Here is an 11,791-nt window from a genome sequence, read left to right as displayed (position 1 = left end):
CTTGGCTGTCTTGGAACTTAATCTGTAGACCAGGCTGGCCTCGAACTCAGAAATTCACCTGCCTCTGCCTCCCAAGTGCTGGGATTAAAGGCGTGCACCACCACGCCCGGCAGCTTAGCAGTCTTAAGTCTTGAATGACTTCAAGATGTATTAATAACTCTGGGTGTGAGTAAAAGTTTGCCTCTTAGAAGAGAGATTTTCAGAATGTTGCATTGCTACACTCCATGATTTGACAAGCATTTGGAGAGTATTTTCTGTATCCTGCTGGCTGTGGAAGTTTGTTTTCTGCAATAAGTTGTTGAGATACTTGAAGAAGTGATAGTTGGTGAATGAAAGGTCAGGTGAATATGGTGGATCATATAAAACTTAGCCCAATTTGTTCAACTTTTAAGTATTGGTTGTGTGATGTGCAGTCGTGTGCTACTGTGGAGAAAAAATGGCCCCTTTCTGTTGACCATGCTGGCTTCAAGTGTTATACTTTTTGATGCATATCATTGATTTGCTGAGCACACATCTCGGTTGTAAGGATTTTTTTTTCCAGGATTCAGAAAGCTGTAATGCATCATAACCTCTTGGCGTTGGGCATTACTTTGGAGCTTTTTTGTTCAGCCATGGAGCTGGTCATCATGGTTGTTGTACATAGTCCCATTTGCATTTCACAGTCAGGTAGAGAAATGGATCAGTGTTGTATAGACTAAGAGAGGAGAGTAGTTCAAAATAATGGTCTTTGGACTTTTCATCGGCACATTACTGAATGTTTCCAATTTGTCTTAGATGCAGGATGACTTAGATGGTCCAGGTCTACATTGAGTCCCTATGGCAGCTTCTCAGGTAGTTGTAAGAGGTGCTTAGATAATTGTTCTCATTTGACTTTCTCAGCATCCCATGGCCAGTTATTTCATTCCTTCCAGCTTCCATCTCCTTTACAAAACTTGTTGGACCTCCACTTCCTGGTTCACTCTTGAGCAGTTTCTAGGTTAAATGTGTGTTGAGGTTTCCAGCTGTCTTTGTTACTTTATGACCCATTTTGAACTTGAATAAGAAAATCTCTTGAATATGCATTTTGTCTAACATCATTTCAAGTAGTACAGAATAAATCCAAAACAGCAAGGAGTAAGTCACAGGGAAAGACTTAAAGCAAAAAAATTGATGCATAACAGAACCACATTTATTTAACAATGTGTTCCAGGAACAAAGGACAAATTTCAACAATGTAAAAACTGAAATTACCTTTGCATCAACCTAATACTTGTGATACTTTGTATGACTAGAGATAGACTGTATCTGTTTTGTGATTAACTTGTTTTGCTTAGTATAATGTCCTTGAGGGTCAACTGTTGCCTGCATGTTCTCTTAAAGGCCGGTAAGCAGTTTGGGTACATAGTAGGTCTTAAATGGTCTTCCCTCCCAAAATCTCCACCCCTACCTCCGACAGTGTGTTGAACTCTCTCACATAAAGCATTAATCAAGAAAATGCCCCACAGATTTGCCTACAGCAATTTGATGGAGGCAATAGTTTAATTAAGGTTCATTCATTGTCAGGTCATTTGCAAACACTGTTACCTCCTGAGCCATCTTGCTGGTACTTGAACTAGTGTTTTAAACAAATCAAAATTAGTGGTGTAGTTCAATAGTAATGTACTTCCTTAGTGTACATGAAGCCTTGTTTTAATCTTTAGCACCATTAAAAAAGAAAATAGTTAAGATGATATAGCTAGGTCTTATGGTTCATACCTATAATCCAGCATTTTTGAGGCTGTGGCAAGACTGCAGTCAGTTTGAGGTTTACCTGGACTTCGTAGTGAGATCCTATCTCAAGAAACAAAACCTTAAATGAGTACACAAATTTAAAAAAATAAATTGGCTAGTTTGAGCTTACTGGTATTCAGTACTTGGGTAATTTATCAGCTAAAGAAGTAAAAGTTGCATTATAGATAATTTAGAAAAGAAAATTTCAGATTATTTATTGGGTGCCTGTACGGGCTGGTTTTGTGTGACAACTTGACACAGGCTAGTGTTATCACAGAAAAAGGAGCTTCAGTTGGGAAGTGCCTCCATGAGATCCAGCTGTGGGGCATTTTCTCAAGTAGATATCAAGCAGGGAGGGAGGGCCCCTTGTGGGTGGTACCATCTCTGGGCTGGTAATCTTGGGTTCTATAAGAAAGCAAGCTGAGCAAGCCAGGGGAACAATCCAGTGAATAACATCCCTCCATGGCCTCTGCATCAGCTCCTGCTTCCTGACCTGCTTGAGTTCCAGTCCTGACTTCCTTTGGTGATGAACTGCAGTTTGGAAGTGTAAGCTGAATGAACCCTTTCCTCCCCAACTTGCTTCTTGGTCATAATGTTGGTGCAGGAATAGAAACCCTGACTAAGACAGCTTTATCCATTAGGACAATTTGAAGGACGAAATGCTTTAGAAAGGGACATTCTATATGGTAACACACTAACTAATCTTTAAAGTCTTTTTTACCATCTATGATTATTAGAAAAGCTAAGCTAATCTAAACTAGTATGGTGTGTGTTGGAGGCTGGGGGTGGGGTGGGCCAGGGTTTCTATGTCTTTTTTTTTTTTTGCTCATATAACTGAGTAGTTACTGAAACTGATTTTATTTGCTTGATGGTAGGGCCCAAGTGTTTTGACTAAGACAGCTCAACCAGGATCCTAAGTGTCCCTGAGATTCATACTCATCTCTTGGTTTCTTGGGAGTTTGGCACATTTCTTTCTTTGTTTCTTCCCTTCTCTTCCCCTTTTCCTTCCCCCTTCTCCCTTTTCCTTTTTCACTTTTCCCTTTCTTTCTGGATTTTGCGTAGATAGTCCAGGATGGCCACTCTTTCTTACCTTCCTTTACAAATGATGTGTTAATGAGATACAGGGTTCTCTCTCTCTCTCTCTCTCTCTCTCTCTCTCTCTCTCTCTCTCTCTGTTTAAATTACTAATAAACTTCCATTGTTTTTAAGTCCATTATTTACACAGAGGCAGGCTCTGGGATTTTAAAAATGTAAAACCTGTTCTTGGTAGTGAAGAATTTACAATGGGGGTGGAGTACAATGAAAAATGGGGTTTTTAAGTTTTAGTAGGATAGTAGTGGGTTTTGGGAATTGTGAAGGAGTCAGGGGTTCACCTTCTGGTGGACAGGAAGCTGAGAGAACAGTTGGGCTCCTGAAAAGAAAGCATTACATTGAAAGGCATGTCTCTAGTGACTTCCTCCAGCCCGTCCCATCTAAGTTTCTGGGATCTAAGTGATCACTTTTCTCTCTGGTCTCCAGTGTGGTCTAAAACTAGCTTCATCTTTTCAGAATGTAAATCACCCCACCTTCCCTTTGACTCAACACTCTGGTTTCCTATTGCTCCTGAGATAATGGAAATTCATAACATTTTATATAGCTAGACAGAAATGTCCTTGTAATTTCTTGAAGAAACAATATGATTCTAATACTTGTATAAGAAAAGAATTTAGACTTAAGGTGCAGGCTCTAGTATGTGTTATATGTCTGGTGAACTATAGCCAGTTCCCATATTTATTTGCATATAATTGGCTCATGGAGTCTGCAACTAAAGGCAGAGGCATTTGCTTTGTATTTGCTATATTTCTCTTTCCTCTTGCTCACAAAACCTCACATGTGAAAAAAAGTGGCACAAGAAGTAAAGACCCCATCACAGTATTTGAAGTGAGAAATGTGATTAGGTGTGCCTGTGTGTGTGCCTGTGTATGTATATGTATGTGTGTGTGCCTGCGCATGTGTGTGTGTGTGTGTGTGTAGAGTGGTTTATCCTTTGTTTTGTTTTTCAAAGCAGGGTTTCTCTGTAGTCTTGGCTGTCTTGGAACTTAATCTGTAGACCAGGCTGGCCTTAAACTCATGGACCAGTCTGTCCCTGTCTCCAAGTGCTGGAATCAAAGGTGTGTTCCACCACTGCCCAGCCCCGATTTATCCTTACTATCCTACTGTACACTTTCTACTCTTAATGTGTAAACGCAACCTTTTCACTTGTACCTTTTGCAACTAGGGGGTCCCTTGCTATTTAGAGGGTATGGTTGGAGTAGCCCCTTGGATACCCAAAATCCATGGATTCCTTATATAAAATGGCAAGGTAATTGACATACCCTGTGAACATTTTTTTTTTTAAGATTTATTTATTTATTTTATGCGTGTGAGTACATTGTGGCTGTCTTCAGACACACCAGGAGAGGGTATCAGATCACATTGTACATGGCTGTGGGCTACCATGTGGTTGCTGGGAATTGAACTCAGGACCTTTGGAAGAGCAGTCAGCACCCTTAACCACTGAGCCATCTCTCCAGCCCACCTGTGAACATCTTTATGCCCCAAACTATCTGTATTATACAGAAATGCTATGTAAATAGTTGCTGCACTGTTTGTTGTATAATACTGTTTAGGAAAAATGATCTAAGCTTGTACATACTCACCATAGAGGTGCCTGTCATAGGCCTGTTATGTAGTGTGAGAGGGAGGTGTGGGGTAGACAACACTCCAAGTGTTGGAAATTGGCTGGGGATATGTGGAGTGGCTGGGACTACAGCAGTGTGTGCTTACCCTTCATTTATTGTATCAAGTGAGGCATAGTACTCGGACTGAAACAAACTCAGGTTTTGTTGTTGTTGATTTTTTTTTCCTAGTTTTTGTTTTTTCCCACTTAATATTTTTGTTTAGAGGTTTATTAAACCCATACATGTGAAACCTGTGGACATGGGGGGTAAGGTGTATGATCATTCAGTTGTACGTTGCTTCTATAACAGTTTTTAAAAATGTATCCTATGTATTTTATTTGATTCTGTATATATGGGTGTTTTGCCTACATATTATGTCTGCACCACTTGGGTGCCTGATGCCTATGGAGGCCAGAAGGTAGTGGCCGATCCCCTAGAGTTAAGAGTTTAATCCCCTGGAGTTAAAGGAAGGTTTGAACCGCCATGTGGGTGCTGGGAGTTGGCCCTGGGTCATCTGGAAGAGCAGTCAATGCTCTTAATCACCGAGCCATCTCTCCAGCCCCTATTATAGCTTTTTAATAATTAAAAACTTAAAAGTTTTTGCTTCAAGTAACTTTTAAATAATTAAAAACTTAGTTTTTACTCTAAAAATGTGAGCCCTATGGAGTAAAAACTAGCTTGTGGTATAGTATACATAATTCCCATAATGAGATTACATATATGTAAACCTGCTACTATGTAAGATTTACAGATAAAAGTATGTGTTTATAAAAATATGTTTTAAAAGCTGGGCATGGTGGCAAACTCCTTAAACCCTAGCACTTGGGAGGCAGAGGCAGGTGGATCTTTGAGTTTAAGGCCAGCCTGTTCTAGAGTGAGTTCCAGGACAGCCAGGGCTACACCAAGGAACCTTGTCTTGAAAAACAAAAAAACAAACAAAAATTAAATAAAATCACTCAATGACACATTTCTAGGATTTAGTTATACAGAATACATGGGCTTTTCTCTACAAATATCAACAGTAAAAATGTTTATATCAGTTTGCTTGGGATTAAAAGATCATATTCAAGCTGGTTAGATAAGTGATTATAATATGAAATCATTGCTTTTAGAATAATCATGGGCCAGACTGGGAAGAAATCTGAGAAGGGACCGGTTTGTTGGCGGAAGCGTGTAAAATCAGAGTACATGAGACTGAGACAGCTCAAGAGGTTCAGAAGAGCTGATGAAGTAAAGGTAATTTCATAAAAATGCATATATAATTGAAACTAATTCCCTCCACCTCCAAGTTAAATAGATTTACTTCAAAATGGCACATTTTCAGTCAAGGTCATATTTACAGTAAAATCGATTGAGACTTGAAAGCGATGGTTCTTGATCTGTCTTAGTTCAAATTACATCCTGACTGTTTGGTGCTGTGCTGTGTGCCGCTAATGCCAGCACTTGGGAGGTAGAAGCAGAAGGACCAGAAGTTCAAGACTGGACTGATGAGAGGTTCATCAGGTAAAAAAGTACTTGCTGTTAAACCTGATGACCTGATTTTGATCCGTGGGACCTTCGTGGTGGAAGGAGAGAACCAGTCCCCATAGGTCCTCTGACATCCATAGAAACGCTGTAGTATGTAGTGCACAGGCACATGAATCAACAATGTAATAAAAAATAAGCTCAAGATCATCCTGGGATACATGGATTCTTTCTCAAAAAATGAAAAAAATATATATCATGTTCATTAATGATAACATATTTAAATTAAGGATTATTCAGCCTGTTGGGAAATCAGTCTTTCAGTATACCTTTGTGGTGCTTGTATCGAATCAGATGGAAACACAAGGATGCTTGTTTTATGACTTTGTGTTTCTAAAGTCATTGTGATTTCTGAAATACAAAGTTAAACAGAGAGGATGGAAATAATTTCCTGTTCCCCTTTCACTTGCAAGCAAGTAGGAGTAATGTTTTTGTATTTATTATTAAAGTATGGAAAATTGTAGTATGTTGTGTGAAATCTGTGTACATTTGAGGACATGGTCATGGTACTTTTAGTGATTCACTTGATTTTAACCTGCTTTAAAGATGCTACATATTGTAACAACAATTTCTCCTTTGTTTTTAAAAGACAATGTTTAGTTCCAATCGTCAGAAAATTTTGGAAAGAACTGAAACCTTAAACCAAGAATGGAAGCAGCGAAGGATACAGCCTGTGCACATCATGACTTCTGTGAGCTCATTGCGCGGGACTAGGGAGGTTGGTTAACACAGTGTTGCAACAATTCTCAACACATTTGCTTTCTACTTATTGTAATGTTTATTGCTTATTGAGAAGAATTCATAGACTTCAGGATGTCTCTCTTTTGTTGCTACTTGTTTCAGTGTGTATCAGTGGCAGCCTTACCACACTATACTATTATACTACACACACTATTCCTTTAACAGCTTGGTGTCTTACTAGACTTAAAAAAAACTTTGAGATCAAATCTCTAAAACGCTCAGATTAGTTTTATTTAGAGCCAGGCTTTCTAATTCACAGTTGCTTTCCTCCCTGTCTCCTAAATAAAAGTTAGCCATGTTTAAGAAATATTTCTTTTTATATTTATGATCTAAGAAAGCTTTTTATTATGCATTTTGTTTAAAGACTGAGAATTAAAAAAAAATTCAGTGTTCTGAGATTGGTGTTTCTACAGTTACATTTTCTGTGTGAGGGAGCTCTTAGTCACCATCAGACAATTTCTTATTTTCAAAGAAAGGCAAAAAATAAAATAAAATCCTATAGTAAGGAAAGGGAGAAATGTAATTATAATCTCAAACAAAAGTCTTATGGTAGAGTTTATTATTAAGTATCTCATCAAAACATACTGCCAGCAAGATGGTAGGGAATGGCAGAGATCTAAACAGGAGAGAGCTACTTATTAGGGTTCTGGTTTGAACATTTCTGTTTAGGTGCCTTGTTTTATATAGAAAGATATGATAAAGGGTGTTGAGTGTAAACTTAAGGAAAAGCAAGTGATTTGGAATTAAGATTATACTATTGTAGATTATTCATGAATGCATAAACATGGAGATCACCTATTTATTCCAAAGTAATTATTTCAATGAGCATTTTAATATATAACAGTATAAACAAGCCATAATTTGCTGTCATCTGAGGCTGGTGGAGGTTGTGTGACACACAGGCTTCAAAGACTTCTGTAATAATTCAGTGACATTTTCACAGATAATACTATATACATGGTGACTTTGGTGATGTTCATGGTGGTATGATCTTGGTGAGAATACATGATTTGGAAAAGTTCCTAGTTCTTTATAGTTTTTAGGTGACAAGTCTTTAAAGTCTGACTTATAATTTTACAAATTATTTGTGATTTTAAATTCACAGTTATAATAGTGAAACCCCCGATCTTTTAAAAAACCTTATTTTATGTATATGAATATTTGTTTACATGTATGTGAATGGACTATGTGCATGCCTTGTATCTGTAGAGATGAGAAGAAGGTATTGGATTTCCCATAACAGGAGTTATGGATAGTTATAAGCTACCTTGTAGGTGCTAGGAGCTGAACTCAGTTCTCTGTTAGAGCAGCAAGTACTTTTAATCACTAAGCCATCTCTCTTCCCATTCTTTTTAAAGTTTAGTCTGCTGCCTTTTTTAAATTTTTGAGTATTTCATTCAGGAGTACTGTTTTTACATGGTTTCCATCCCCCCCCCCCATTCCCTCTTAAATTCAGGAGTTCTTTAATTATCCCCCTACACACACACACACACACACACACACACACACACACACACACACCCTGCTGAGTCCATTTAAGTTGCTTGTAGATGTGTAAGTTTTGAATATTTTATCTTAGTAATTTTGATAAAGAATAAAGAGTTTATATTTTGTCCTTGTGGAACATTTTAAGCATACTTCCTTGTTATTGAGATTCAGAAATAATCTTAGCAATCTTTGCCACAGTATTTAAATTCAGAATATATTTCCTTTTTTAAAAGATTTTTATGTTCAATTCTGTGTATGTGTGTGACTGCATGTAAGTACAGTGCCTGGGGAGGCAACAAGAGGACATCCCTTGAAGTTGAAGTTACAGGTTGTTGTGAGCCACCTGACATGGATCCTGGGAGTTTAGGTCCACTGTAAGAACCATGAAGGCTTTTAATGGTTGAGCCATCTCTTTAATTCCTTTCTCCGTTAAAAAAAATATTTCTAACTTGAAGACAGTGATAATATATTATGCATTCATTTTCTTTGGTCTTCAGTTAATCTTTTAAAGAATTACCCAACATCAATATGTCATTAAGCAACAGTAAAGGATACATGCCTTATTGCTATCAAGTGGCTGTTTATCAGACTATAGTTTCCAAGTGACTTGCTTTGTCTTAACAAATAGAAAAACTTGTGAGTGTTTTTTTTTTTTTTTTTTTTTTTTTTTTTTTGGTTTTTCGAGACAGGGTTTCTCTGTTTAGCCCTGGCTGTCCTGGGGAACTCACTCTGTAGACCAGGCTGGCCTCCCCCTCAGAAATCTGCCTGCCTCTGCCTCCCAGTGCTGGGATTAAAGGCGTGCGCCACCACTGCCCGGCTTGACTTACACTTCCTCATTACAGTCCATCATAGAGGAAGGCAAGCCTGAAGCAGGGTGGAATAGGGAAGAACAAACTGAAGCAGACACGATAGACTAATGCTTCTTANACTCTCTGTAGACCAGGCTGGCCTCGCACTCAGAAATCCACCTGCCTCTGCCTCCCAAGTGCTGGGATTAAAGGCGTGCACCACCACGCCCGGCTCTTTTTTTTTTTTTAAGCCTTTTTTTCTCTAGGTTTAGTAAAGAAATTGGTATTACTCTTGATATTTTTAGTGTATTTCTTGTACATTTGTCAATTTTTCCCCCCACTAAAAACTATAAGGTGTTTTTTTTTTTTTCCTTCAGTAATTTGTTGTTGCTTGTTTTGAGATAGGATCTCACCATATAGCTCTAGCTGGCCTGGAACTCACTATTGTTAACCAGACTGGCTTCAGAGATCCATCTGCTTCTGAGGTTTGAGTGCTGGGATTAAAAGTACATGGTACCATGCTTGCCCTGGATTATTTTTTTATGTGAAAAAAAATTTTTTTTATACTGTGAATGCCTTGCTCAGGTAATGCCTATGTGCTAGGTAAATGACATGATAAAAATCTGCCAGGTATATTTCTTGTATAATAAGATGTATTTGTAAGCACCTGTGTCTTATGAAAAGAGAATTTTGGTAAGCATTGAAGTGTAGAGTTGTTTGCAATAGAAATAACATTAGATGTATATAATGATTTTTATATTCATGAAGAGTTTTTAAACTTCTAATATGTGTAGGTTTGCTCTTCCTAATAACATTTGATGTGATTAAAATTATTTGCTTATTGATATTTACAAGTGATTTTAAAAAGTTCTATTAAAATAATAGAATATGGGCTGGTGAGATGGCTTAATGGGTAAGAGCACCCGACTGCTCTTCTGAAGGTCCTGAGTTCAAATCCCCACAACCACATGGTGGCTCACAACCATCTGTAACGAGATCTGACTCCCTCTTCTGGAGTGTCTGAAGACAGCTACAGTGTACTTACATATAATAAATAAATAAATCTTTAAAAAAAATAATAGAATATAACCATTTTTGCTAAAGAAAAACCTAGGTCTATTTTACATGTAAATAAGTACATGATTGCATGGCTTATTGCCTTGTAATGCACATTACTTAGGTGATTGTCAAGAGAACGTTCTAGTTACAATTTGTAAAGAAAAAAAAAATCCTAGTGTAGTTAAGGTGTCAGTATACTTTATTCCCCAAACATTGTCATTTAGCAACATTTCAGCACTCTGAAACATCTTTAAGTTCAATATAGTAGCATATTTCTTGTAATTTTTGAGAACTCAAGGTTTTAAAGCTAGTGTGGTGGTATATGCCCTTAGTCCCAGCAGGCACAGTCCCCACAGCTCAGCCACGTGACTGGCAGTGTCTGCCCCTCCTGCTTCACTGCTCTGGTCTCTCATGCTTTCTCCATGTTTCCAGCGAAGCTTGTGCCACTGGGCAAGGAAAGACCATTTGAGAGAAGCTTTCATTGGGCTTAATGTTGCAATATCAGGGAAGAAGGCTCAGGAGAGTATCTTCTAGCCCACTCACTTAGCCTTAATAGCATGCTTAGATAGGTGAAGAAAGGCTGTTTGGATCAGTCTCATGCATTTACTTTGTACCGATCATCCTTGCCTCTTAACTGTGACTGGTGTTAATGGAGGTTTGTGTATGGTACCAGTAGTATCTAGCCTTGTATTTAGTCACAGTCAAAGTAGTCCCATTGGCTAGGCCCTGTCTGGCCTAGGTGAAACTGGTTGCAGTGTCATCTGGAGTTCATCCAGGCTTGTAATGGCAAAAAGTTTGATACTATCTCAAAACAGCCCTGGCTGCCTTTGGAAGCGAGGGCTGTCAGCTATGATCATGCTGTAGTCATTTTAAGATGTCCAAGGTGTGACCTAGACACCTGGTACTGGCTTTACGGGGTATTCATTATAGTCAAGGCAGCCAAGAGTTGTCCAACAGCTGAGAATTAGGAAGTCAAATTGTCTCATTTCTAGCTGTCTGATTCTTACAGGAAATGAACAAACAGCTTAATGTCACTTTTTGAAAGAATGCACTTTAGTTTTTTTACATTTTATTTATGTATTTATTTATTCATTTATTTTTGTGTGTGTATGTGGGAGTTAGCTCTTTCCACCATGCATACAAAGGCATGGTAGCAGGTTTGTTTTTTTACCCTCAGAACCATCCTACAGGCCCACTAATAGTGATTTTAAACATATGTGTAATCATTGCTTACCAACTGCTGACTGTCCCAGGGGAAACGGGCCCTCTCATCTGCCTCACTCCCACTAGCTCTTGATGGAAATGCCTCTTTACACAGGATATTGTTAGAGTGATAGATACAAGTTGTGTTACAGTTTGCCTTGACTCAATGAGCTTGAGTGTTTTGCCTGCATGTGTGTTTGCATATCTGTGCCTCGTACCTGAGAAATCCAGAAGAGGATGTAGGAGTCCCTGGAATTGGAGTTACAGCGAGTTGTAAGACACCATGTGGGTGATGAAAGCTGAAACAAGGTCTTCTGCAAGAACAGTCAGAGATCTTAACCATCTAGAGATCTCTTTAGGCTCCATTTTATAAAGTACTTACCTTCTTTTTTTCCCTTCCTTTTTTTCTCTTTTTCCCTTCCTTTTTTTCTCCCTTTTCCTTCCCTTTTTCCTTCCCTTTTTCCTTCCTTTTTTCCTTCCTTCCTTCCTTCCTTCCTTCCTTCCTTCCTTCCTTCCTTCCTTCCTTCCTTCCTTCCTTCC

The 11,791-nt window shown here is 38.4% G+C and overlaps 1 protein-coding gene across 6 annotated transcripts in view; it reads left to right on the top strand.

The window, feature by feature from the left end:
* Positions 1-11,791, top strand: part of Ezh2 (enhancer of zeste 2 polycomb repressive complex 2 subunit) — a 64,027-nt gene that overhangs the window by 12,562 nt on the left and 39,674 nt on the right. For 3 of the 6 annotated variants that reach the window (XM_021189325.1, XM_021189330.2, XM_029535105.1), the window contains exons 2-3: positions 5,561-5,684; positions 6,562-6,690. In XM_021189325.1, the coding sequence (XP_021044984.1) occupies positions 5,568-5,684; positions 6,562-6,690 (246 nt within the window). In that variant the 5' untranslated portion in view covers positions 5,561-5,567. The remainder of the gene's footprint in view (positions 1-5,560; positions 5,685-6,561; positions 6,691-11,791) is intronic. The other 3 variants (XM_021189334.1, XM_021189340.2, XM_029535106.1) reach the window with 1 other exon arrangement.

This window comes from Mus pahari, chromosome 2 (assembly GCF_900095145.1).
Source record: "Mus pahari chromosome 2, PAHARI_EIJ_v1.1, whole genome shotgun sequence".
Lineage (NCBI taxonomy): Eukaryota > Metazoa > Chordata > Mammalia > Rodentia > Muridae > Mus > Mus pahari.
The sequence above is the reverse complement of the archived record's forward strand: the minus strand, read 5'-3'. Positions and strand labels throughout refer to the sequence as shown.